This window comes from Ornithorhynchus anatinus, chromosome 3, assembly GCF_004115215.2.
Source record: "Ornithorhynchus anatinus isolate Pmale09 chromosome 3, mOrnAna1.pri.v4, whole genome shotgun sequence".
Taxonomy (NCBI): Eukaryota; Metazoa; Chordata; class Mammalia; order Monotremata; family Ornithorhynchidae; genus Ornithorhynchus; species Ornithorhynchus anatinus.
The window spans coordinates 136,009,363-136,035,880 of NC_041730.1; the positions used below are offsets into that span (position 1 = coordinate 136,009,363).

At 50.5% G+C, this 26,518-nt stretch overlaps 1 protein-coding gene across 12 annotated transcripts in view; it reads right to left on the bottom strand.

Annotated features, from left to right (window-relative positions):
* The window catches only part of JAKMIP3 (Janus kinase and microtubule interacting protein 3), a 201,420-nt gene that overhangs the window by 14,259 nt on the left and 160,643 nt on the right, over nt 1-26,518 (bottom strand). For 6 of the 12 annotated variants that reach the window (XM_039911635.1, XM_029060717.1, XM_039911634.1 and 3 more), the window contains 7 exons: nt 21,631-21,696; nt 20,534-20,602; nt 19,581-19,658; nt 15,413-15,616; nt 12,921-12,986; nt 11,176-11,247; nt 7,618-7,706 (listed from right to left, as the gene is read on the bottom strand). In XM_039911635.1, coding sequence (XP_039767569.1) covers nt 11,197-11,247; nt 12,921-12,986; nt 15,413-15,616; nt 19,581-19,658; nt 20,534-20,602; nt 21,631-21,696 — 534 coding nt within the window. In that variant the 3' untranslated portion in view covers nt 7,618-7,706; nt 11,176-11,196. Of the gene's footprint in view, nt 1-6,260; nt 7,707-11,175; nt 11,248-12,920; nt 12,987-15,412; nt 15,617-19,580; nt 19,659-20,533; nt 20,603-21,630; nt 21,697-26,518 lie in introns of those variants that run through there. The other 6 variants (XM_029060716.2, XM_039911633.1, XM_029060715.2 and 3 more) reach the window with 2 other exon arrangements.

Genomic DNA, 26,518 nt, shown 5'->3' on the forward strand with positions numbered 1-26,518 from the left:
ATACAATTGACTGACTGACAGGACACAGACTAAGAAGGGGAAATCCAGATTCCGTAGGATGCAGGCTTCCCAGTGAAGCCACTGCGGAACATTTCATGCTGACTATTGGTGGTATCTGGAATAACGGCACAGGAGACGGTGTTGCCTAGTGGAGAGAGCACGGTTCTGGGAGTCAGAGGACCTGGGTTCTAATCCGGGCTCTGCCGCTTGCCTACTACATGACCCTGGGCAAGTCACTTAACTTCTCCATGCCTCAGTTTCCTCTTTCAAGCACTCCGTCGGCCTCATGCCTGCTGTGGGACCTTAGGCAAATCACTTAACTGCTCTGGGCCTCCGTAACCTTATCTATAAAATGGGGATTAAGATTGGGAGCCCCGGGTGGGACATGGATTGTGTCCAACATGATCCATTTGTATCTACCCCAGCACTTAGAACAGTGGTTGGTACACGGTAAGCACTTAAGTATTATTATTATTGTTATTATTATTGAATCCTGCTACCTTACCTCACTGCTCTGCTACTCCAACCCAGCCCACATCCCCTGCTCCTCCAATGCCAACCTTCTCACTGGGCCTCCATCTCGTTTCTCACCCCCATCCCGCCGCTGGCCCGGAACGCCCTCCCTCCCCAAATCCGACGGACGACGACTCTCCCTTCCTTCAAAGCCTTATCGAAGGCCCATCTCCTCCAAGAAGCCTTCCCTGACTGAGCCCATCTTTCCTCTTCTCCCACTCCCTTCTGCGTCACCCTGGCACTTTCATTCATTCGTTCATTCAATGGTGTTTATTGAGCGCCTACTGAGTGCAGAGCTCCGTACTAAGCGCTTGGAAGGTACAATTCAGCAACAGATAGATTCATTCAATGGCATTTACTGAGAGCTTACTATTTGCAAAGCACTGTACTAAGCGCTTGGAAGAGTATGGCTCAGTGGAAAGGCCAAGCTTGGGAGTCAGAGGACGGGAGAGCTTACTGTGCGCAGAGCACTGGACTAAGCACTTGGGAGAGGACAATAGAACAGTATGACAGAGACAATCTCCCCCACAACGAGCTTACAGTCCAGAGAGGCGCACGGACAATAATCCCACTTCCAACCACTTGTCTGCTGTGTGTCCTTGGGCAAGTCGCTTCACTTCTCTGTGCCTCAGGTACCTCATCTGCAAAATGGGGATCAATAATAAAATAATAATAATAATGTTGGCATTTGTTAAGCGCTTCCTATGTGCAGAGCACCGTTCTAAGCGCTGGGGGAGATACGGGATCATCAGGTTGTCCCACGGGAGGCTCAGAGTCTTCATCCCCATTTTACAGACGAGGGACCTGAGGCAGAGAAGTTAAGTGACTCGCCCACAGTCACACAGCTGGCAAGCGGCGGAGCCGGGATTCGAACCCATGACTTCTGACTCCTTAAACCCGTGCTCTTTCCACTGAGCCACGAGACTGTGAACCCCACGAGGGACAACCTGACGACCTTATATCTACCCCAGCGCTTAGAACAGCGCTTGACACACAGTAAGCGCTTCACAAATACCATTACTATTATTACTATTATTACACTACAGCCATAAACAGACACATTCCTGCCCACAACGAGTTCACAGTCTAGAGGGGGAGAGACATTAATATAAATAAATAGATCAATAAATAAATCAGCAAATGACCGATATCGACAGACATATACATAGGCGCTGTGGGGCTGGGAGGGAGGATGAATGAAGGAGAAAGTAAGAGCCGCACAGAAGGGAGGGGGAGAAGAGGAGAGGAGGGCGCAGTCAGGGAAGGCTTCTTGGAGGAGGTGGGCCTTCCGTAAGGCTTCGAAGTGGGGGAGAGCGATTATCTGTCCGATATGAGGAGGGGGGAGGTTCCAGGCCAGAGGTAGGATGTGGACGAGAGGTCGGCGGCGAGACGGACGAGATGGAGGGATAGTGAGAAGGTTGGCATTAGAGGAACGAAGCGCCCGGGCTGGGTTGGAGGAGGAGAGTAGCGGGGCGAGGTAGGACGGGGCGAGGGGACGGACCGCTTTAAAGCCGATGGTGAGGAGTTTCTGTCTGACGCGGAGGCGGATGGGCAACCGCCGGAGGCTCTTGAGGAGCGGGCAAACGTGGCCTGAACATTTTTGAAGGAAAAAGATCCGGGCAGCAGAATGGATTATGGCCTGAAGTGGGGAGGGACAGGAGGCAGGGAGGTCAGCAAGGAGGCTCACACAATAATCAAGGCGGGAGAGGGGAAGTGTTTTAATTAAATGCAATGGCAATTTGGACAGAGAGGAAGGGATGGATTTTGGCGATGTTGTGAAGGTAGAACTGACAGGATTTAGAGATGGCTTGAATACCTGGTTGGAACGAGAGAGAGGAGTCAAAGAAAATGCCAAGGTTAAGGGCTTGTCAAGTCACTTCACTTCTCTGGAGCTCAGCTACCTCATCCGTAAAACGGGGCTGAAGACCGTGAGCTCCACATGGGACGACCTGATCACCTTGTATCCTCCCCAGTGCTTAGACTGTAAGCCCATCAAAGGGCAGGGACTGTCTCTATCTGTTAGCGATTTGTAAATTCCAAGCGCTTAGTACAGTGCTCTGCACATAGGAAGCGCTCAATAAATACTACTGAATGAATGAATGAACAGTGCTTGGCACATAGCAAGCTCGTGAGACATGAAGGATGGTGGGGCCGTCTACAGTGACGGAAAAGTGAGCGGGAGGACAGGGTTTGGGTGGGAAGATGAGAGGTTCAGTGTTAACCATATTCAGTTTGAGGTGACGGGAGGACATCCAAGTAGAGATGCCTTGAAGGCAGGAGGGAATGCGAGACTGGAGAGAGGGAGATCGGGGAGGAGATGGAGATTTGGGTGTCACCTGCAGATGGTAGCTGAAGCCGGGGGAGCAAATGAGTTCTCCAAGGGAGGAGGTGTAGATGGAGAAGAGAAGGGGACCCACAGCTGAACCTTGAGGGACCCCCACAGTGAGGGGGTGGAAGGCAGAGGAGGAGCCCGCGAAGGAGACCGAGAACGAGCGGCCAGAGAGAGAGGAGCAGAACCGGGAGAGGACCGTGTGAGTCAAATTGAGGTTGGATAATGTTTCTAGGAGAAGGGATTCATGCCCTTCATTCACCCTTCCTTCAGCCCAACACTTGTGTACGTATTGATAATTTATTTATTCGTATTAATGTCCGTCTCCCCCCCAGACTATAAGCTTAATGTAGACAGGGAATATGTCTGCCAACTCTATTTTACTGGACTCTCCCAAGTCCTTAATACAGTGCTGTGCAAACAGTAAGCACTCAATAATTACGACTGATTGATTGGGTATTTGATTCTTGTACTCCCTCTATCTTGTACTGCGAACCCTAAGTGAGATAAGGACTGGGATTGATCTGATTATCTTGTCTCTACCCTAGGGGGAAAAATAACTGAGACATCTGTGAAGCACTTACTCTGTGCTAAGCGCTGGAGTGGGTGGAAGCAAATCAGGTCGGACACAATCCAAAGGGTACTCGCACTCAATCCCCATTTTCAGTTGAGGTGACTGAGGCACGCGGGAGTGAAGTGACTCGTCCGAGGTCACACGGCAGACGAGAGGCAGAGCCGGGATTCAAACCCAGGTTCTCTGACTCCCTGGCCCATGTGCTTTCCAGCAGACTATGCTGATTTTCTTCCAAGAGTTTAGTTGGGTGCTCTATACACAGTAAGTGCTCAAAAAATGACATAGATTAATTGATTGATTATTCTGTTCTGGGAAACGTTAGCAATTGGGAAAGACAAAATTGGGTTAATAATAATAATAATGATAATGTTGGTATTTGTTAAGCGCTACGTGCCGAGCACTGTTCTAAGCGCTGGGGTAGATACAGGGTCATCAGGTCGTCCCACGTGAGGCTCACAGTTAATCCCCATTTTCCAGATGAGGGACCTGAGGCCCAGAGAAGTTAAGTGACTTGCCCACAGTCACACAGCTGACAAGTGGCCGAGCCGGGATTTGAACTCATGACCTCTGACTCCCAAGCCCGTGCTCTTTCCACTGAGCCACACTGCTTCTCTAATTTTGATTCTAAAATTCTAATCTAGATTCTAATCTAGAATTTTAGAATTCTAATCTAATTCTCTAATTCTCACAGGGTTTGATTGTGCGCCCCGGTGTAGTGCGCCCCGGCGAGAAGCGGCGTGGCTCAGTGGAAAGAGCACGGGCTTTGGAGTCAGGGCTCATGAGTTCGAATCCCAGCTCTGCCACTTGTCGGCTGTGTGACTGTGGGCGAGTCACTTCACTTCTCTGTGCCTCAGTTCCCCCATCTGTAAAATGGGGATGAAGACTGTGAGCCCCACGTGGGACAACCTGATTCCCCTATGTCTACCCCAGCGCTTAGCCGGGGTTTTAATCCCGGTCCCTCCACTTGCTAGAGAAGCAGCGTGGCTCAGTGGGAAGAGCCCGGGCTTGGGAGTCAGAGGTCATGGGTTCGAATCCCAGCTCTGCCACTTCTCAGCTATGTGACTGTGGGCAAGTCACTTCACTTCTCTGGGCCTCAGTGACCTCATCTGGAAAATGGGGATGAAGACGGTGAGCCTCGCGAGGGATACCCTGATGATCCTGTATCTCCCCCAGCGCTTAGAACAGTGCTCGGCACATAGTAAGCGCTTAACAAATACCAACATTATTATTATTATTAGTGGTCTGGGGAACCCTGGGCCAAGTTTGCCAGCAATAGCATCCATCAGTCACAAGTACTGAGCGCTTACTGTGGGCTGGGCATTCATTCAATCGCATTTATTGAGCATTTATTGAGCGTTTACCACGTGCAGAGCACTGTACTAAGCGCATGGAATGGACAATTCGGCAACAGATAGAGATAATCCCTGCCCTGACAGGTTCACAGGCTAAACGGGACTGTACTAAGTGCTTGGGAGAGTACGAGACAACAATAGACCAGACACATTCCCTGCCCACAGTGAGCTTACAGTCTAACAGCACCTCTGAACTGTCTATCCAATCAGTCACCTCACTCTGTGGGAAAATCGTGTTATAATAGTAATAGTAACTGTTGCGATTGTTAAGCACTTACCGGGTGCCGGGCACTCTACTAAGCACCGGGGTGGATGCAAGCGAATCGGGTTGGACCCAGTCCTCGTCCCACAGGGGGCTCCCGGTCTTGATCCTAATTTTGCGGATGAGGTAACTGAGGCACAAAGAAGTGAAATGACTTGCCCAGGGTCATATAGCTGACAATAATAATAATAATGATGTTGGTATTTGTTAAGCGCTTACTAGGTGCAGGGCAGTGTTCTAAGCACTGGGGTAGATACAGGATCATCAGGTTGTCCCTCGCGAGGCTCACCGTCTTCATCCCCATTTTCCAGATGAGGTCACTGAGGCCCAGAGAAGTGAAGTGACTTGCCCACAGTCACATAGCTGAGAAGTGGCAGAGCTGGGATTCGAACCCATGACCTCTGACTCCCAAGCCCGGGCTCTTCCCACTGAGCCACGCTGCTTCTCTAGCAAGTGGAGGGACCGGGATTAAAACCCACGACCTTCTGATTCCCAGGCCCGTGCTCTGCCCACTATGCCATGCTGCCCGCTCCAATAATTTTGGTCTCTGTTAAGCACTTACTATGTGGCACGCGCTATTCTACGCACTGGGGTAGATACAAGGTAATCAGGTTGGATGCAGTCCATGTCCCACAGGGGGCTCACAGTCACAATCCCCATTTAAGAGATAATAATAATAATGATAATGTTGGTATTTGTTGAGCGCTTACAATGTGCGGAGCACTGTTCTAAGCCCTGGGGTAGATACAGCGTAATCAGGATGTCCCACGTGAGGCTCACGGTCTTCATCCCCATTTTACAGATGAGGTCACTGCGGCACAGAGAAGTGAAGTGACCTGCCCACAGTTACACAGCTGACAAATGGTAGAGCCGGGATTCGAACCCTTGACCTCTGACTCCCAAGCCCGTGCTCTTTTCGCCGAGCCATGCTGCTTCTCCAAGGATCGAGAGAAGTGAAGTGACTTGCCCAAGGTCAGCCAGCAGACAAGTGGCGGATCTGGGTCTAGAAGCCGGGTCCTTCTGACTCCCAGGCCCACGTTCTACCCACTAGGGCACGAAAAAAGCCAGCGTCGAATCGCCCTGGAAAAATCACAGTTACTGTTCATTCGATCGTATTTATTGAGCGCTCACCGTGTGCAAAGCACCGTACTAAGCGCCCGGGAGAGGACGCTACCGTTCGATCACGAATATAAGTTCAATTCACCAGTCGGCGACCCATGTGCTTCTTACCTTTCAACGCCGTCTTTCGAGCTCTTTCTTAGGTTTCGAAATCGAGGGTGGCGTCCGCTTATTCCTTCCTGTGCCTTCCGTGGAAAAGGTCGCAGAGTTAAGGTCAAAATCTCCAGCTCTGTTGCACTCGGTACATCCCTCGGTCCGGCCGGATTCGGGGATCGTCCACTTCAGTCCCCTTCGGGTGATGAACAGCGGAGAACTTTTTCGGTCGCTTCTCTAGCTCCTCCCGGCCTCTCCCGGGCTTTCCGGCCTTCCGCATCTAAGCGTCCGGTGGAGAGGTCAAGGTGACGTCCTCTTGTGCTTTTGGGACTCTCCTAGCCGTCAGTCAATTGCTGGTATTTATTGAGCGCTTCCCGTGTGCGGAGCACCGTACGAAGCGCTTGGGAGAGTCCAACGGGACGGAGCCGGTAGACACGTTCCCTGCCCACGAGCTGACGGCCTAGAGGGGGAGACGGACGTCGACAGAAATAAATGAATCGTGGATGTGGACGTGAGGGCCGTGGAGTTGTCCTCCGTTCGCTTCCTCGGTTTTTCCGCTCCAGCCCTCCGAACGTAGGGGTTCAGCACCCGTTTTGGGGGAGGGGTCCGACCTCGTGCCGGGGTGTGAATCCAGGTTGCAGATTTCGGGCGCGGAGTATCGCAGATAGCACCAATCTCCTCACTCGGGGGCACCGTCCACGGTGGGTTGAAAACGGCACCCGAAAAGCTGAAATTGCAAAAGGGATAAAAACCTCCCGGGTGCCCGGATTTCACGCCATCGTTCGGGGCGTGAGATACCCGGGGGGACGCAATACGCATCGTGAGCCGTGAAAAGAGAAAGCGAAATCCTCAGGAGTGACCCTCAGAAGCCCAGTTGGTTTCTCCACTGAAATCGGTGCTCCGTTTCCCCGCTGCGCCCGGGCCCAAGTTCCCACGTTTGATTTTTTAAAATCATCTTTCACGACACGTGTTGAAATAACTCCGTGCAACGCATGTGGACGGGAGGTCGATTAAACCGGATATGATCACTTCTTGACAGAAGCAGTCCTACTCCCTGCTCGGCAGGGAACCGAAATATATTCTCTCAACCAGAATCGGTATTCTGCTTTTCGCGTAAAGCTGACGGTCGTTACGAGCAGCAGACGGCAGGTTTCTTTTGGCGACGCCTTCAGAAGTAAAACTAGGTAGTCTTTTTATTGGCTTTCCTTCTTTGATACTCCTAATTCGGGCTTCTTAAAAGTGTACAGTCACTCGAGAAGGAGGTACTGAAGAAAACCGCACATAATTGAATCCACCTCTTTTTCTCTCCTTTTCTCCGGTCCAGGGGTGACAGAGAATCAATCTTCCTCTGTTTTCGGGGACAAAATATAGATTTGACGTCTTGAAATCACGATGACTTGTCTTCTTCTAACCACGGTGGTCTGGTCCGGTGATGGGGAAAGGATTCCTGGTTTCTTCTGAGGGCTAAAACAACGAAATAACGTATTTCGCTAGATGAGTGGAAATGCTCTGAGGGCGGAATTTCCACAGGCAAAAATGAAGAGATTTTTTAGGTCCGTGATCCATTGAGATAGGAGGGATATAAAGGATTCAGACCGGCTGGGTGGAAGGGCCGGTTCGGCGGGTGACCTGGGTTCCGTTCCTGGCCTACTGTGTGACCTCGGGCCACTCAAAACCTCTCTGGGCCTCGGTTTACTCAGCTGTAAAATGGAGATAATAATAATAATAACGGTATTTATTAGGCGCTTCCTAGGTGCCCATCACTGTTCTAAGGGTAATCAGGTTGTCCCACATGGGGCTCACAGTCTTAATCCCTATTTTCCAGATGAGGTAACTGAGGCCCAGAGAAGTGAAGTGGCTTGCCCAAGGTCACAAAGCAGACCAACGGCCGAGCCGGAATTTGAACCCGCGTCCTCTAACTCCCGTGCTCTTTCCACTAAGCCACGCTCTTTCTCAACACCCGTCCTCCCCAGAGAGCCCAGGCCTGGGATTCAGAAGGTCATGGGTTCTAATCCCGGCTCTGCCACTTGTCTGCTGTGGGACCTTGGGCAAGTCACTTCACTTCCCTGGGCCTCAGTGACCTCACCTGGAAACTGAGGATCGAGCCCCAAATAGGAGAGGGACTGTGCCCAACTCAATTGCTTCTATCCACCCCAGGGCTTAGTACAGTGCCTGTCGCATAATAATGTTGGTATCTGTTAAGCGCTTACTATGTGCAGAGCACTGTTCTAAGCGCTGGGGGAGACACGGGGGAATCAGGTTGTCCCACGTGGGGCTCAAAGTCTTAATCCCCATTTTACAGATGAGGGAACTGAGGCCCAGAGAAGTGAAGTGACTTGCCCACAGTCACACAGCGGACAAGTGGCAGAGCTGGGATTCGAACTCATGACCTCTGACTCCAAAGCCCATGCTCTTTCCACTGAGCCACGCTGCATAGTAAGCGCTTAGCAGGTACCATCATATTATTATTATTAGAAGCCTCAGATGGGATAAGGACTGCGTTCAACCTGATAATGTTGTACCTACCCCAGAGCAGAGCACAATGCTTGGCATATAGTAAGTGCTCGAGGGTTGCCATCTTTATTAAATCCACCTTTACACGGTCCATGACTAAACTTCAAAACACAACGCCGTTCACTGCAATCTTCAATCATTACCACTCATTTTACTCACCGAAGTAGCAACCGATTCACTTTTTAAGCTGGGAATATGCCCAGGGAGAAAATCGCCGGGGACTGGGAGCCCGTGTCGGGTCGGGATGGTCTCTATCTGTTGCCGAATTGTACTCTCCAAGCGCTTAGTACAGTGCTCTGCACACGGTAAGCCCTCGATAAATACAACCGAATGAGTTCAATGATGGTAAAGGAAAAAAACTCTTTCTCAGTAGCGGGGACAGTGAATTCAAGCTTCTACACAGAAACCAAACGCATGAAGAGCGCATCTTTAAAAAGCCACGGAGCGGCCTCAAGGATTCCTAAATCAAAGGCAAAATTGGAAGTCCCAGCCGTCTGGCTCTCTGCCAGCTCGGAGCCAGCAGCCCCTTCCGGAATGGGAGACGATACGGGAGGAATCCTTATTTTCCTTTGTTTTTGTCGTCAAGAATTCTACTGCCTATCACATTCAGAAGTGTTAGCTTCTTTTTAAGGGAGGGAACCGTACTTTTCCAGCCGAGGAGAGCACCGTACATACGGTCTATATGCCAAAAGCATTTATTTCTTCCTCGTTTCCTCTTTTCCCACTCCCTTCTGCTTCGCCCTGATTCGCTCCTTTATCTCCCCCCTCCCTCGGCCCCGCAGCACTTGTGTAATTTCTTAATTAAATCTGTAATTTCCACGGCCGTAATTTCTTTCTTTCTATCCATGTCTGTCTCCCCTCCCTTCCCTCAGCCGCCCAGCACTGATGTACAGAGCCAGAATTTCTTTCTTTCTATTCCTATCTGTCTCCCCCTCTAGACTGCCAGCTCGCTGTGGGCAGGGAATGTGTCCGTTCCACTGTTAATAATCATAATAATGTTGGTAACTGTTAAGCGCTTACTATGTGCCGAGCACTCTTCTAAGCGCTGGGGTCGATACGGGGTCATCAGGTTGTCCCACGTGGGGCTCACAGTCTTCATCCCCATTTTACAGATGAGGTCACCGAGGCACGGAGAAGTGAAGTGACTTGTCACACAGCTGACAGGTGGCGGAGGCAGGATTAGAACCCATGACCTTTGACTCCTAAGCCCGTGCTCTTTCCACTGAGCCACGCTGCTTCTCATTGTTGTGCTGTACTCTCCCAAGGGCTTAGTACAGTGTCCTGCACAGAGTAAGTGCTAAATAAATGAGTAATTGATTGATTAATGTTCATTCATTCGACCATACTTATTAAGCATTTACTGTGTGCAGAGCACTGTACTAAGCACTTGGGAAAGTACAATACAGTAATAAATGTCTGCCTCGTCTCAAGACTGTGAGCTCGTTGTGGGCACGGAACCTTTCTACCATCTCTGGGTACTGGACTGTCCCAAATGCTTAGTAAAGCGTCCCGCACATAGCAAGTGCTCAATAGATATGACCGATTGATCGACTGATTGATGCTCGTCTCCTCCTCTAAACTGTGATGCTGTGGGCAGAAATCATGTCTTAGAGGTAAGAGCCCGGGCTTGGGAGTCAGAGGTCATGGGTTCTAATCCCCACTCCACCACTTATCAGCTGTGTGACTCCGGGCAAGTCCTTAAACTTCTCTGTGCCTCAGTTCTCTCATCTGTAAAATGGGGATGAAGACTGTGAGCCCCATGTGGGACAACCTGATTAGCTCGTATCCACCTCGGCGCTTAGTAATAATAATAACGTTGGTATTTGTTAAGCGCTTACTATGTGCCGAGCACTGTTCTAAGCGCTGGGGTAGACACAGGGGAATCAGGTTGCCCCACGTGAGGCTCACGGTCTTAATCCCCATTTTACAGATGAGGCACCGAGAAGTCAAGTGACCTACCCAGCGTCACACAGCTGACAGGCGACGAAGCCGGGATCAGAACCCATGACCTCTGACTCCTAAACCCGTGCTTTTTCCACTGAGCCACGCTGCTTAAAACAGTGTCTGGCACATAGTAAGCGCTTACCAAATCCCCTCATTATCGTACTCTCCCCAGCGCTTCGTACAGTGCTCTGCACATAGTAAGCGCTTACCAAATACCATCATTATTATTACTGCACTCTCCCCAGCGCTTTGTATAGTGCTCTGCACGCAGTAGGTGCTCAATGAATACCACCGACGGAACGACTGACTGACCGAATGCATTCTTCGGTAACCCTACGACGGCTTTGAGGGTTCTTGACGTGCCTCGCGCCGAGCGAAGCGATGCGGAGAGGCAGGCTGCGTGGGAGCGGGGGGCACCGAAGGACGACGGGAAGGGGCAAAGTGGCGGGAGACAGCCAATAAACAGAATACTCACCCTTTCAGGATACCGTTTGAGCTATGACCAAAGAATGAAGGCTAAAGAGAAAAATAAAAACAAAAATAAAAACTGAAAAGGAGAGGGGGAAACGGGACAACGGAAAGAGAGAGAGAAAAAGAGGTTTGAGTGGATCTGCTGAGCGGCAAGGCTCTGATTAGAGACGGGTAAGACAGAGCTACTGAAAGAGACCAGAATAGGCAACGGGTGGAAACCACAGAGGCTTAGAGATTTAGTCGCCTGAACGACCCGTGACTTGTGAGTCCGTAAACCCGTGTCCAAAGATCTCTTTGAAAAATCACCCAGCGGCCTCGGGAGAAGAGCACGGACCTGGGTTCGGATCCCGGCTCTGCCGCTTAATCTGCCGCGTGACCCTGGGGTAATCACCTCGCCTCTCCGTGTCTCTGTTTCCTCACTTGCAGAACGGGGATAAAATAAATACTTGGGTTCCCCTCGTCTCAGACTGTAAGTCCCGCGTGGGACAGGGACTGTGTCAGACCTCATGATCTTGTATTTACCCTAGCGCTCAGTACAGTCCTTGGAACGTGGAAAGCTCTTGAAAAATACCACAATTTTTACGTGCGGACTGTTGAACGGAAGCCTCCTAGGGTGAACAGCCACGCTTCCAGAGGGTGCTGCACCCACATTGGGAAGCGATATTAATTATAATAATTACGGGACTTCTTAGGCGCTTACGCTATGCCAGGCACTGTACTAAGCGCTGGACCCATGCATGTAACGAGCCCCGTAAGGCCCGTCCTCTTCAGGTGAATGAAAACCAAACAAAAACCAAACAGCACATGGTAGCAACAGGGCCCAGTGGAAACAGCACAGCCCTGGGAGTCAGCGGACCTGGGTTCTAATCCTGATTCCGCCACGTGCCTGCTGCGTGACCTCAGATAAGTCGCCTCATCTGTAAAATGGGGATAAAACTCCCGTCTTCTCTAATCCTTCGATTGGGATTATTCTACTTGAATAAGTGATAGTCTAAACAGATCCCTATTTGTTTCATTACCCTATTTATTTTGTTAATGAGATGTACATCGCCTTGATTCTATTTATTTGCTATTGTTTTGATGAGATGTTCATCCCCTCGATTCTATTTATCGCTATCGTTCTCGTCTGTTCGTCTCCCCGGATTAGACCGTAAACCCGTCAAAGGGCAGGGACTGTCTCTATCTGTTACTGATTTGTCCATTCCATGCGCTTAGTACAGTGCTCTGCACGTAGTAAGCCCTCAATGAATACTATTGAACGAATGAATCCCGAGAGCAAGATGCGATATGGAAGGTTTGAACCGTTTCAAATAATATTAGAAATTATTTTCCCCAAACCTCAAGTGACATCTAAAGGGAAATCCAGGGTTGGCATGTATGTTGGTATCTCGACTCCAATTTCCCCATCTGGAGGTCCACTAAAACTGGAAGGAGGGTGATCAAAAAGGCTCATCAAAAGAGACATTCTCTGACCGAGGGAGACTTAATTATTAGGAAATACTGGAAGTCTCACGTAAGATAAGGATTCTCTGGAAGCTAATTTTCAGGCTTATGCGATGGTCCAACCGAATTTGAGATTCGACTAAATCTCTTCACCTCTGACAGCTTCCCTCTGCTCTCACGTTAATTATCATTCTTCTCCAGCGGGGATTAATTCCACGCAAAACATCTTATTCGTCTTCGGCGGTCCTTGTTAGACCGGCTTTACGCGTGTTTCGAAGTCTATTCCCGGAGCCGTTTGTACTTTACCTTTTCTTCCAGTTCCTTTATTTGCCTTTTTTGAGCTTCGATTCTTTCTTCTAACTCTTTAATTCTCTACAAAATCCAAAGCGGGAAAATATGTATTTCGGGAATTAAGAAAAAAGAAACAGAAAATAGCTTGCTTCAAATTTCCACATGACTAGAGAAAGATGAAAGAGCAGAAAAAGGAAACGACTTATACATAGATGAAAGCAAACACACGTACACACCCCACTCTGAAAATACGAGCTCTTGGCATGCGCACATAGAAATAAAACTGGGTTTGTGTCTGTGTAGAGTTAATTGCTATTCATTTTTTTTTAACTCCAACAGATTTTTAGCAGGCTGCAGGAGACTGTTCATAATCAATCAATCCATCAATAGTATTTATAATAATAATGTTAATAATGTTGGTATTTGTTAAGCGCTTACTATGTAATAAGTACTGGGTAGTAAGCGCTTAACAAATACCAACATTATTATTATATAATAATTATTATAATAATAATAATGTTGGTATTTGTTAAGCGCTTCCTATGTGCCGAGCACTGTTCTAAGCGCTGGGGGAGACACAGGGGAATCAGGTTGTCCCACGTGGGGCTCACAGTCTTCATCCCCGTTTTGCAGATGAGGTAACTGAGGCAGAGAGAAGTTAAGTGACTTGCCCACAGTCACACAGTTGACAAGTGGCCGAGCCGGGATTCGAACCCATGACCTCCGACTCCCAAGCCCGGGCTCTTTCCACTGAGCCACGCTGCCTCTCTAAGCGCTTATTGAGCGCTTACTGTGAGCAGAGTATTGTATTAAACACCTTTAGACTGTTAGGTCATTATGGGCAGAGAACGCGTCTCTTATAGCTCTATACTGTACTCTCCTAAGCGCTTACTACAATGCACTGCACACTGAAAGCGCTCGATAAATACGATTCATAATAACGATAATAACGATGGCATTTGTTAAGCGCTTACTATGTGCCAAGCACTGTTCTAAGCGCTGGGTACAATACATCAGAGTTGGCTAAGGTGACATCTGCATTCTCAAAATGTAGTTTTTACTTGTTTGTGGAGATTTCAATCGACCAACCCCATTTATGGAGTGCTCTATTGCATATTGAGCACTGTACTAAGCGCCTGGGAGAGTGTAATACGAAAGAGTTGGAGAGTGTAATATCTCGAAATGCAGCTTCTACTTGTTTGTGGAGACTTTTCGATCAGTCGGCACTAGACACTAGACTTCCTACCCATGGGGACGCAACATGGCATAGTGGCTACAGCCCAGGCCCGGGAGTCAAAATAACAATAACAATAATAATGATAATGTTGGTATTTGTTAAGCGGTTACTATGTGCAGAGCACCGTTCTAAGCGCTGGGGGAGATATAGGGTCATCAGGTCGTCCCACGTGAAGCTCACAGTTAACCCCCATTTTACAGACGAGGTAACTGAGGCCCAGAGAAGTGAAGTGATTCGCCCACAGTCACACAGCTGACAAGTGGCAGAACCGGGAGTCGAACCCATGACCTCTGGCTCCGAAGCCCAGGCTCTTTCCACTTGCGCCACGCTGCTTCCAGTGTCAAGGGTTCTAATCCCAGATCTGCCACTCGTCTGCTGTGTGACCTTGGGCAGGTCGATTCACTTCTCTGGGCCTCAGTTACCTCATCTATAAAATGGGAGGTTGAGGCTGTGGGACATGGGACGGGACTGGGTCCGACCCCACTTCCTTGGCTCCACCCTAGCACTTAATACAGTGCCTGAGCCATAGTAAGTGCTCAACAAATACCATCATCATTATTATTACTATTAATAGTAATTATTATTATTGGGTTCTACTGGACTCTCCCAAAGGCTTAGCACAGTGGTCTGCACGTAGCAAGTGCTCAAGAAACATGACTGACTGAATGACCGACTCTGCAAGAGTGTACTCTCCCAAGCGCTTAATACAGTACTTTGCACACAGTGGATGCTTAATAAATACCACAGATAATGAGGATGAGGAGGAAGATTGAATCCTCATTTTACAGATGATGATGATGATGATGATACGGATCACGGGACCCCAAGGGGGCTTTTGGGAGGGGCGCAGTATAATAACGATAATAATAATAGTGGTATTTGTTAAGCGCTTCCTATGTGCCAAGCACTGTTCTAAGCGCTGGGGTAGATACCAGGTCATCAGGTTGCCCCACGTGGGGCTCACAGTCTTAGTCCCCATTTTCCAGATGAGGTAACTGAGGCACAGAGAAGTTGAGCGGCTTGCACAAGGTCACCCAGCAGGAGAGTGGCGGACCCGGGATTAGAACCCAGGTCCTCTGACTGCCAAGCCCCCGCTCTTCCCACTAGGCCACGCGGCTCCTCATCAAGTTGGCCAGGCAACTTCTGCCGGGGCGGCGGGTGGGGGAGGAAGGGGGCGTCCTCGCTCATTGTCTCCGACTTGTTCATTCCAAGCGCTTAGTACAGTGCTCTGCACATAGTAAGCGCTCAATAAATACTATTGAATGAATACCTGCTGAGCGTGCTGGATGAACTCCATCCTCTCTCGCAAGATCTGGGCGTCCCGCTCCCGCAGCTCACTCATCATCTGCCTCTTCCACTGGTCCACGGCGAGCTTCAGCTTCTCCCGCTCGTCCTCGGACAGGATTTCGGTCATCTTGGCTCCGGCTTCCTGCTGCAGAGCGTCGTACAGCATGGCTTCCAGCTCCAGGATTTGCTAGGGAAAAGCCAAGCAGCCCGTTGGCCCGGCATTTCCGTCCGGAGCCGGAATTTCCCTCTTCTTCTTCACATCTTTCTCCCCCTCGAGACTGTAAGCTCCTTGTGGGCAGGGAACGGGTCCGTTAATAATAATAATGATTATATTTGTTAAGCGCTTACTACGTAAGCACTGTTCTAAGCGCTGGGGTAGATACGAAGTAATCAGGTTGTCCCACGTAGGGCTCACAGTCTTCATCTCCATTTGACAGACGAGGTCACTGAGGCACAGAGAAGTGAAGTGGCTCGCCCAAGGCCACACGAGCAGACAAGTGGCGGAGCCGGGATTAGAACCCACGTCCTCTGACTCCCAAGCCCGGGCTCTTCCCACTAAGCCACGCTGCTCCTCTATAGTGTGGCCTAGTGGATAGAGCCCGGACCTGGGTTCTAGTCCCAGCTCTGTCACCTGTCTGCCGTGTGACCTTGGGCAAGTCACTTCAGTTCTCTGGGCCTCAGTTTCCTCATCTGTTCAAAGGGGAGACATGGATTGTGAGCCTCATGGGGGACAGGGATTGTGTCCAACCTGATTAGTCTGTATCTACTCCAGCGCTCAGAACAGTGCCCGGCACAAAGTAAGTGCTTAACAGAAAACATTAAAAAATGAAAAACCCTCACACCGGTGTTCTAATGACTCTCTCCGCTGTCGGATGGCAAGCTCCTTGATGGAAGGGATTGTGTCTACCCAGTCTATTACAGTCTCCCAAGCACTTAGTACAGTCTCTCTGCACAGAATGATTGATTGGTTTCGGGTTTTTGTTTCGTTTTTTCCAGGGTATTTGTTAAGCGCTTACTCTGTGCCTGGCATTGTACTAAGCCCTAAGGTTACAGTAGCATGGCTTAGTGGAAAAAGCCCCGGCTTCGGAGTCAGAGGTTGTAGGTTCTAATCTTGCCTCCGCCACTTGTCTGCTGTGTGACCTTGGGCAAGCCAGTTCACTTCTCCGGTCCTCGGTTACCTCATCTGTAAAATGGGGATTCAGATTGTGAGCCCCACAGGGGACAAACTGATTACCTTGTATCTACCCCAGCTTAGAGGAAAGAGCCCCGGCTGGGGAGTCAGAGGTCATGGGTTCTAATTCCGGCTCTGCCTCTTGTCAGCTGTGTGACCGTGGGCAAGTCACTTAACTTCTCTGTGCCTCGGCTACATCATCTGTAAAATGGGGATGAAGACTGTGAGCCCTACTTGGGACAACCTGATTACTTTGTATCTACCCCAGTGCTTACAAAGGTGCTTGGCACATAGTAAGTGCTTAATAAATACCAACATTATCATTATTATTACCCCAGCGCTCAGAACAGTGCTCGGCACATGGTAAGCGCTTAACAGATGCCGTCATTATTATTATTATTATTATTATTAATCAGATTGGACACAGTCCACTTCCCAAATGGGGCTTCCAGTCTTAATCCTCATTTTTCAGCTGAGGGAACTGAGGCCCAGAGAAGTGAAGTGACTTGACCAAGGGCACAAAGCAGACGAGTGGCAGAGCCGGGATTAGAACCACGACTTCTAACTCCGGGGCCTGGGCTCTTTTCCCTAAGTCACACTGCTTCTCCGCTGCTTGCACTCTGCCATTTCTCTTATCTGTAATTTAGTTTAGTGCCTATCTCCACCTCTAGACTTTAAGCTCGTTGAGGGCAGAGATCATGTTTATAAACTTTTCATTCAATCATTCATTCAATCGTATTTATTGAGCACTTACTATGGGCAGAGCACTGTACTAATAATAACGTTGGTATTTGTTAAGCGCTTACTATGTGCCGAGCACTGTTCTAAGCGCTGGGGTAGACACAGGGGAATCAGGTGGTCCCACGTGGGGCTCACGGTCTTCATCCCCATTTTACAGATGAGGGAACTGAGGCACCGAGAAGTGAAGTGACTTGCCCAAAGTCACACAGCTGACAAATGGCCGAGCTGGGATTTGAACCCATGACCTCTGACTCCAAAGCCCGTGCTCTTTCCACTGAGCCACGCTGCTACTAAGCACGTGCAAAAGTACTATTCGGCAATAAATAGAGACAATCCCTGCCCACAGCGGGCTCACAGTCTAGAAGGGGGATATAACTAAAGCTTTCCTCTTTTCCCACTCCCTTCTGCATCATCCAGTCCCACAGCACTTATGTTCATAGCCATAATTTATTCATTTATATTAATGTCTGTCACCCCCTTTAGATTGTAAGCTTGTTGTGGGCAGGGAACAATAATAATAATAATAATAATAATGGTATTTGTTAAGCACTTGCGCTGTGACAGGCACTGTATTAAGTGGATATCAGCAAATCAAGTTGGACACAGTCCCTGTCCCAGGTGGGGCTCACAGTCTCAATCCCCATTTTATAGATGAGGGAACCGAGGCCCAGAGAAGTGAAGTGACTCGCCCAAGGTCACACAGCAGACGTGGTGGAGACAGAATTAGAATCCATGACCTGTGTCTGTTATATTGTGGTACCGTATTCTCCTAAGTGCTTAGTGTAGTGCCCTGCGCACAGTAAGTGCTCAATATGTATAATTGATCGATCATAGGATCCTCTCCCTAGCGCTCAGTACAGTGCTGTATGCACAGTCAGCACTCCCGACGTTGATAGGGATTGTCTCTCTCTGTTGAAAAATTGTACTTTCCAAGCGCGCTTAGTACAGTGCTCTGCACAGAGTAAGCGCTCAGTATATATGACAATTGAATGAATGAACAATGCCACCGATTGGCCGATTGTTAGAATGCCAACTTTCCGTTGGTGCTTCTAGATTGTGAGCTTGCTGTGGGCTGGGACTGTGTCCGATGTTCTATTGTACTCTCTCAAGCATTTAGTACAGTGCTTTGCACACGGTAAGTGCTCAATATGTCAACTGAATGAATGAGAGCATCGTCCAAAGGGCGGTAGGGTCCAAAGGGCCGTCCTCCGACAGGGCGGGACCGCCTGGGTCCGCCGTGAGGGGCGACCGGAAGCAACGACTCCGTCGGGTCGAGCGAGGCCCGAGAGGCCAGGCCAGTGACTCCGGTGCCATTTTGGGGTGACGCGACCCCGACGGGCCCGGAGCGTGGCCGGCCAGTGGAACTATCCATCGATCCATCGATCGATCGATCGATCACACACGTTCCCCGCAGGAAGCGTCCCTTCTGGTCCGGAGCGTCAGCTCCCTGAGGATCGTGTCCGGGGTCTTGCCCTCTCTCGCCCCTGCTCGCTTTGGGGCCTGCTGCCCAGTAGATACTCGGTGAACACCACTGAATACCATTTGCTTCTCTGGTGACGCTCACCTTCTCACTGGGCCTCCATCTCGCCCGTCTCATCGCCGACCCCTGGGCCACATCCCGCCTCTGGCCCGGATCGCCCTCCCTCCTCAAATCCCACAGACGATGACTCTCCCCACCTTCAAAGCCTTATCGAAGGCCCACCTCCTCTACGAGGCCTTCCCAGATGAACCCCTCCTTTCCTCATCTCCCACTCCCTTCTGCGTCACCCTGACTTGCTTCCTTTATTCATCCCCTCTCCCAGCCCCACGCCACTTGTGTCCATATCTGTCTTTTTATTTATTTGTATTGATGTCTAGAATGTGAACTCTTTATGGGCAGGGATTGTCACTGTTTATAGTTGTATTGTACTTTCCCAAGCGCCTAGGACGGTGCTCTGCACACAGTAAGAGCTTAATTAATGCGACTGAATGATCGAACGAACACCGCTGAGTGAGGCGAACACATTTTCCTTAATTTTCCCCGGAAGAAAAGGTCCAGAAGTGATTCTGAGCGACTGGACCGTTGGGAAGTGTTCTGTTGGTCGGCCTACCTTGCCAGCCTGTTTTGGCCCGTGCCAACTAGCGTCCTCTCTTGAGGGTCCTGCCTTCCACATCCCCCGCCCCCACCGTGAACAGCGTCCGTGAGGAGGACGCCGTCGTCCGTGAGGGGGACGATCGTCCACGGCGCTTGCCGCCTTACCATGTGGGCCTGGTCTAATGCCTGCTTCCGGTAGTCCAGCTCCTCGTCCAAGTAGCCCTTCTGCTTGCTGAACAGCTCCTGCCGAGGGGCCGGGGAGGTGGAAGCGGGGAAGGAGGACGGGGAGGCAGGGGGGCGGGAGGGGAGAAGGGGTCAGAGCCGGCGGATTGGGGTCACCGGGGCCGCTGAGCTTGGGGACCGGGGAGGGAGGGGCGGGAAGGGACAGGGATGGAGGAGGGAGGAGGGGAAGGGGTGGAGACAGATGGGGAGAAGAGGAGGAGAGGGTAGGGAAAGATGGAGAGGGGAGAGGAGGGGAGGAGTGGGGAGAAAAGGAGAGAGAAGGGGAGAGAGGAGGGACGAGTAGGGAAAGGTGGGGAAGAAAGTGGAGGGAAGCGGGGGCGGGAAGAAGCCAGGAGGGATGGGGAGAGAAAGGGAGGGGGGGAAGGGGTAGAGAAAGATGGAGAGGGAAGAGGAGGGGAGGAGTGGGGAGAGAGGAGGGAGAGATGGGGAGAGAGGAGGCCGGGATGGGTGCATAGAGAAGGGGAGAAGGAGGGAGGAGTAGGGAAAGGTGGGGAGGAAAGTGGTGGGGAGAGAGGAGGCCGGGAGGGACCGGGAGAGAAAGGGAGAGAGGAGGAAAGCGTAGGGAAAGATGGAGAGGGAAGAGGAGGGGAGGAGTGGGGAGAGAGGAGGGAGAGATGGGGAGGGAGGAGGCCGGGAGGGGTAGCGAAAGAGAGGGAAGAGACGGGGAGGAGTAGGGAGAGAGGAGAGAGAGGAGGTGGAGGGGTGGGAAGAAGGGAGGCCGGGATGGTCGGGAAGAGAAGGGAAGAGCGAAGGCTGGGAGGAGTGGAGAGGGACGAGCAGGGAGGAGGCCGAGAAGGGCAGAGGATGGCGGGAGGGAGGAGGCCGAGAAGGGCAGAGGATGGCGGGAGGGAGGAGGTGGGCCGGGGGGCGTCTACCTTCTCGTTCTCCAGATGCACCATCTTCTGCTGCAGGGCTGACTCGGTCACCTCGATCTGCTGGAGCCACTAGGGGGGCAATGGGGAGGTCAAGGGGCGGGGGCTCGCGCACCAGCGGGCGGTCAAATCTCCCCACACCCGTCGCAACACCTTCCTCCTACAGAACACCAGCTGGGACCACCCTGCGCATCCCGCCCGCATGGCAAACACACAGTACACACAGCACACCCTACACAACCTACACACAAGGGGAGCGCACCGCACACATTCTGCTTCTTCTACTTCAATCGTATTTAGAAATGTTCGTATTTGTTAAATGCTTACTATGTGCCGAGCACTGTTCTAAGCCCTGGGGTAGACACAGGGGAATCAGGTTGTCCCACATGGGGGGTCACAGTCTTCATCCCCATTTTACAGATGAGGTCAGTGAGGCACAGAGAAGTTAAGTGACTTGCCCACAATCACACAGCTGACAAGTGGCAGAGCCGGGATTCAAACCCATGACCTCTGACTCCAAAGCCCGTGCTCTTTCCACTGAGCCATGCTGCTTCTCTTTATTGAGCCCTTACTAGACTAAGCGCTTGGGAGAGGACGATACAATAACAAAGAGACACGTTCCCTGCCCACAACGAGCTTACAAGTCTAGAGGAGGAGTTGGACACGAATATATAGAAATAGAAAGAGACTCAATGCACCCTGGACGCCCCACGTACGTGGCCCACACGGTACACCCTGCTCATTTTGCACTAATGGGGCGTCCACACGTCCACACAAAGCATAATCAGCACATCCCGCACACATGTCCCCCCCCTACAAACACACAGATTAGGCCCCACACCCTCTACCCACACAAGGCCCATTGGCCACAGAGCATAGGTGGGAAACACAACAAACCCATGAGCACAGGGGTCACACCCAGCCCGCCAGGAGTGGGAGGAGGCCGCCGGCCATTAGCCCGAGGCGGGCCCGGAGGCGGGCTGGAGTTGGGCCGCCGAGCCCACGGGCCCCGAGACCCCCGGGAGCGGACGGGCTGGGGGCCTGCGTCCGCCTGGCCGGAAAGATCCGCGTCCGGAATCGCGAGCGAGCGGCGCCGTTACCTTCTCGGCCAAGGTGAGGACGGTCCGGGCCTGGATGACCACCACCTGCTCCTCGTTGGTCAGATTCTGCACCCAAAAGCCCAAGAGAATCGCCGTCAATCCCCACATCTGCCTCCCGCTCTGTTAGCCTAGAGACACTGGCGCCCTACCTCTAAGGGATTGGAATTACCTTCTAACTACCCCGGCGCTTACTACAGTGCTTAGCACATAGCGAGCGCTTAATAATTACCATCATTATTATTACCATAATTATTAATTACTGAAGGAGATGGGCTGACATTTAAGACAATGCTTTCGCCAAGGTGGGGTTTTTTTAGTGAAAATTGTGAAAATACAGGGTGACGAAGCAGCAAGGTGTAGTGGATAGAACCCGGGCCCGGGAGTCAGAAGGTCATGGGTTTTAATCCCAGTTCTTCCACTTATCTGCTTTGTGACCTTGAGCAAGTCACTTCACTTCTCTGGGCCTCAGCGACCTCATCTGTCAAATGGGGATTGAGACCGCGAGCCCCACGTGGGACGGAGACTGTGTCCCACCTGATTTGCTTGTATCCACCCCAACGCTTAGTACAGTGCCGGGCACAGAGGAAAGGCTTAGTGGAAAGAGCCCGGGCTTGGGAGTCAGAGGTTGTGGGTTCCAACCCCTGCTCTGCCACTTGACTGCTGGGTGACCTCAGGCAAGTCACTTAACTTCTATGTGCCTCAGTTACCTTATATGTAAAAATGGGGATGAAAAAATGTAAGCCCCACGTGGGACAATCTGATTACCCTGTATCTACCCCAGCGTTTAGAACAGTGCTCAGCACATAGTAAGTGCTTAACAAATACCATCATCATTATTATTATTATTAATAAACACTTAAGAAATACCATTGTTATTATTATTACTATTATTAGTAGTAATTCTACAGGTCAGTCAATCACATTTATTGGGCACTGTACAAGCATTTGGGGGAGTCGAGTACAACACAACAATATAATAGACACATTCCCTTCCCACAATGAGCTTTCAGTGAATTTCTCCACTTGGCGTTCTCAGGTACAACCATATAACAAATCCATCGATCAGTGTTTCTTGTTGAGCACGTCTTATCATCATCATCATCATCATCATCATGGTATTTGTTAAGCACAAAGTAGGTGCCAGGCACTGTTCTAAGAGCTGGGTAGATACAGCTAATCTGGCTGGACACAGTCTTAATGTCTCACATGGGGCTCACAGTCTCAATCCCCATTTCACACATAAGGAAACTGAGGCGCAGAGGAAGTGAAGTGACTTGCCCAAGGTCACACAGCCGACAAGTGGAGGAACCTGGATTAGAACCCTTGACCTTCTGACTCCCGGTCCCATGTTCTATCCACTACACCATGCTGCTTATATGCAGAACCCTGGAAGTGCTTGGGAGGATAACAATAATAATAATTAATTACTGTGGTATTTGTTAAGCACTTGCTATGTGCCAGGCACTGTACTAAGCGCTGGGGGGTGGATACAAGCAAATGGAGTTGGACACAGTCCCTGTCCCAGATGGGACCGACAGTCTCAATCCCCATCTTCCAGATGAGGGAACTGAGGCCCAGAGATAATGATGGCATTTGTTACGTGCTTACTATATGCCAGGCACTGTACTAAGTGCTGGGATGTGAAGTGACTTGCCCTGGTCACACGGCAGACAGGTTGGCAGATGCGGGATTAGAACCCATGACCTTCTGACACGCAGACCTGGGCCCTAGCCCCTGAGCCACACTGCTTGTGTGTGTCTGTGTTTAAATAACAGTGAACACACTTTGCATTCGTCCTTTTTCTTGGACCCGCCCCCTTAAATCACTCTTCACTCAGCCCCACGGCACTTAGGTACACGTACGTAACTTATTTATTTATATTAATGTCCATCTCCCCCTCCGGACTGAAAGCTCATTGTGGGCAGGGAATGTGTCTACCGATTCTGTTGCACTGTATCCTTCCAAGCGCTCAGTACAGTGCTTTGCACGCAGTAAGCGTTCAATAAATATGACTGATTGATTTGAAAAGTGGGCCTCAAACCCCCACACATGATGGGAAGCTTCTCTGAACTTCCACCACCCTCCCATCTCGAATGTGAGTCCCATATGGGGCTTGATTATTTTTTCCCTACCCCGGCGCCGAGCCCTCATGTCCTCTTCATCCACTCCCAGTGCTTGGCACATAGTAAGCGCTTAACAAATACCATCATTATTATTAAAACATGGAATAGACTGGCAGTCGGCTTTAGAAGCCCCCCTTTTCCTCTGCTCCCCCTCCTCCCCCGGTATCGCCCCGACTCGCTCCCTTTGCTTTACCCCCCTCCCCGTCCCACAGCACTTGTGTATTTATGTACATATCTAGAATTCTATTTATTTATATTAATGCCCGTTTTACGTGTTCTGATGAGTACATATATCTCTAATTCTATTTATTTGTATTGGTGCTACTGATGCCTGTTTACTTCTTTTGATTTCTGTCTCCCCCCTTCTAGACTGTGAGCCCGTTGTCTTTATTTGTTGCCGAATTGTACTCCCCAAGTGACTAGGCCAGTGCTCTGCACACAGTAAGCGCTCAATAAATATGACGGAATTAATGAATGAATGAAAGTGGAGCTTTGTTGGAAAAAAATCAGACAGTCTGGGGAAAAAAGAAGTATCGCAGGGAACTGCTTGTTTTGTTTTGTTGTGTGTCTCCCCCGTTTAGACTGTGAGCCTGTTGGTGGAAAGGGATTGTCTCTATCTGTGGCCGAATTGTACTTTCCAAGCGCTTAGTACAGTGCTCTGCACATAGTAAGCGCTCAGTAAATACGATTGAATGAGTGAATGAACGAATGGAAGTGGTTCTAGCACACTGACAGATATTTAGAAACAGAATAATAATGACAATGATAATAATGGTATTTATTAAGTGCTTACTACGTGCCAGGCACTGCACTAAGCCCTGGGGCGGATACAAGCAATTTGGGCTGATCACGGTCCCTGTCTCACGTGGGGCTCACAGTCTCGATCCCCATTTTACACATGAGGGAACCGAGGCCCAGAGAAGTGAAGTGACTTGCCCAAGGTCCCACAGCAGACGAGACAGCACGGGACAGAGAGAGGGGAGACCTGAGCTCTAATCCCAGTTCTGCCACTTTTCTGCTGCGTGACCTTAGGGAAGTCACTTAACCCCTCTGGGCCTCAGTTTTCTCATCCGTATAATGGGGATTCACTTATTTGTACATTCATTCGATCCTTCAGTCGTATTTACTGAGCGCTCACTACGCGCAGAGCACAAGCCATGTGGGGTATTCCTACCCTTCCTTCTCTTGGCACCCCAACTCCCACCCTCAACTCCACCCTCTTCACTGAACTGAGAAGCAGCGAGGCTCAGTCGAAAGAACCCGGGCCTGGAAGTCAGAGGACCTGGTTTCTAATCCCGACCCCCGCTACTCGTCTGCTGGGTGACCTTGGACGAGTCACTTCTCTGGGCCTCGGTTACCTCATCTGTAAAATGGGGATTAAGACTGTGAGCCGGATGTGGGACAGGGACTGTGTCCAACAGGATTATCTTGTATCTCCCCCGCCAAGGAACTCCATCCCACAAGGAATTCCTCCAACCCAGGAAGCGGGTCAGGGATGTGATGCTCCGACTGGGACGCCGCTGGGGATGACGGATGGGGTCTCCATCGGGGTGACCGACTGGTCAGCCTTAGTCGCGGGAGTTTGGGATACCCCGCCCGGAGGAGTTGATCCTAGTTCCGGTGGCTTGCCCACTCTAGTCCTTGCCCTTCTCTCTCCCACCGGGGCCCAGAGCTCAACAAGCCAATAGGCGGGACCGGGGGGGGCGGAGGAGCATGGCCAAGTGCCCAGGCCATGTGTGACTTAGTGAAAAGAGCCCGGGCTTCGGAATCAGAGGTGTTGGGTTCTAATCCCGGCTCCGCCACTTGTCTGCTTGGTGACTTCGGGCAAGCCACTTAACTTCTCTGGGCCTCAGTTACCTCATCTGTAAATGGGGATTCAGACTGTGAGTCCCATGTGGGACAACCCGATGACCTCGTATCTACCCCCACGCTTAGAACAGTGCTTGGCACATAGTAAATGGTTAACGAATACCATAATTAATTAGTTAATTTCCTCAGCCCGCTCCAGGCTTCAGGTCCGCTCCACTGGACCCAAAGCATGGCCAAGTGGAAAGAGCTCTGGCCCGGGAGCCAGAGGTCCTAGGTTCTAATTCCGGCTCCGTCATCGGTTTGATGTGTGACCTTGAGTAAGTCATTTCACTTCTCTGGGAATAAATTACCTCATCGGGAAAATGGGGATTAAGACTGTGAGTCCCATGCAAGACAGGCACTGGGTCCAACCCAATTTGCCCTATTCACCCCAGCACTTACCACAGGGCCTTGTATATAGTAAGCACTTAAATTAATTAATTCATTCAATCATATTTATTGAGCGCTTACTATGTGCAGAGCACTCTACTAAGCGCTATGGAAGGTACAATTCGGCAACAGATGGAGACAATCCCTGCCCAACGATGGGCTCGTAGTCTAAACGGGGAGACAGACAATAAAACGAAACAAATGCCATAATCCTTTTTCTTTTTCCTCTTCTTATTATTGACACCACTTGATACTTGAGGAAACTGAGGCCCAGAGAAGTTAAGTATCTGGCAGCAGAGGAGCAGCATGATGTAGTAGATAGAGCTCGGGCCTGGGAGTCAGCGGACGTGGATTCTAATCCCGGTTCCACCACCTGTCTACCGTGTCACCTTGGGCGTGTCATTTCTTTTCTCTGGGCCTCAGTGACCTCATCTGTAAAATGGGGATTGAGACTGTGAGCCCCACATGGGACAGGGACTGTACCCAACCCAATCTGCTTGTATCCACCCCAGCGCTTAGTATAGTGT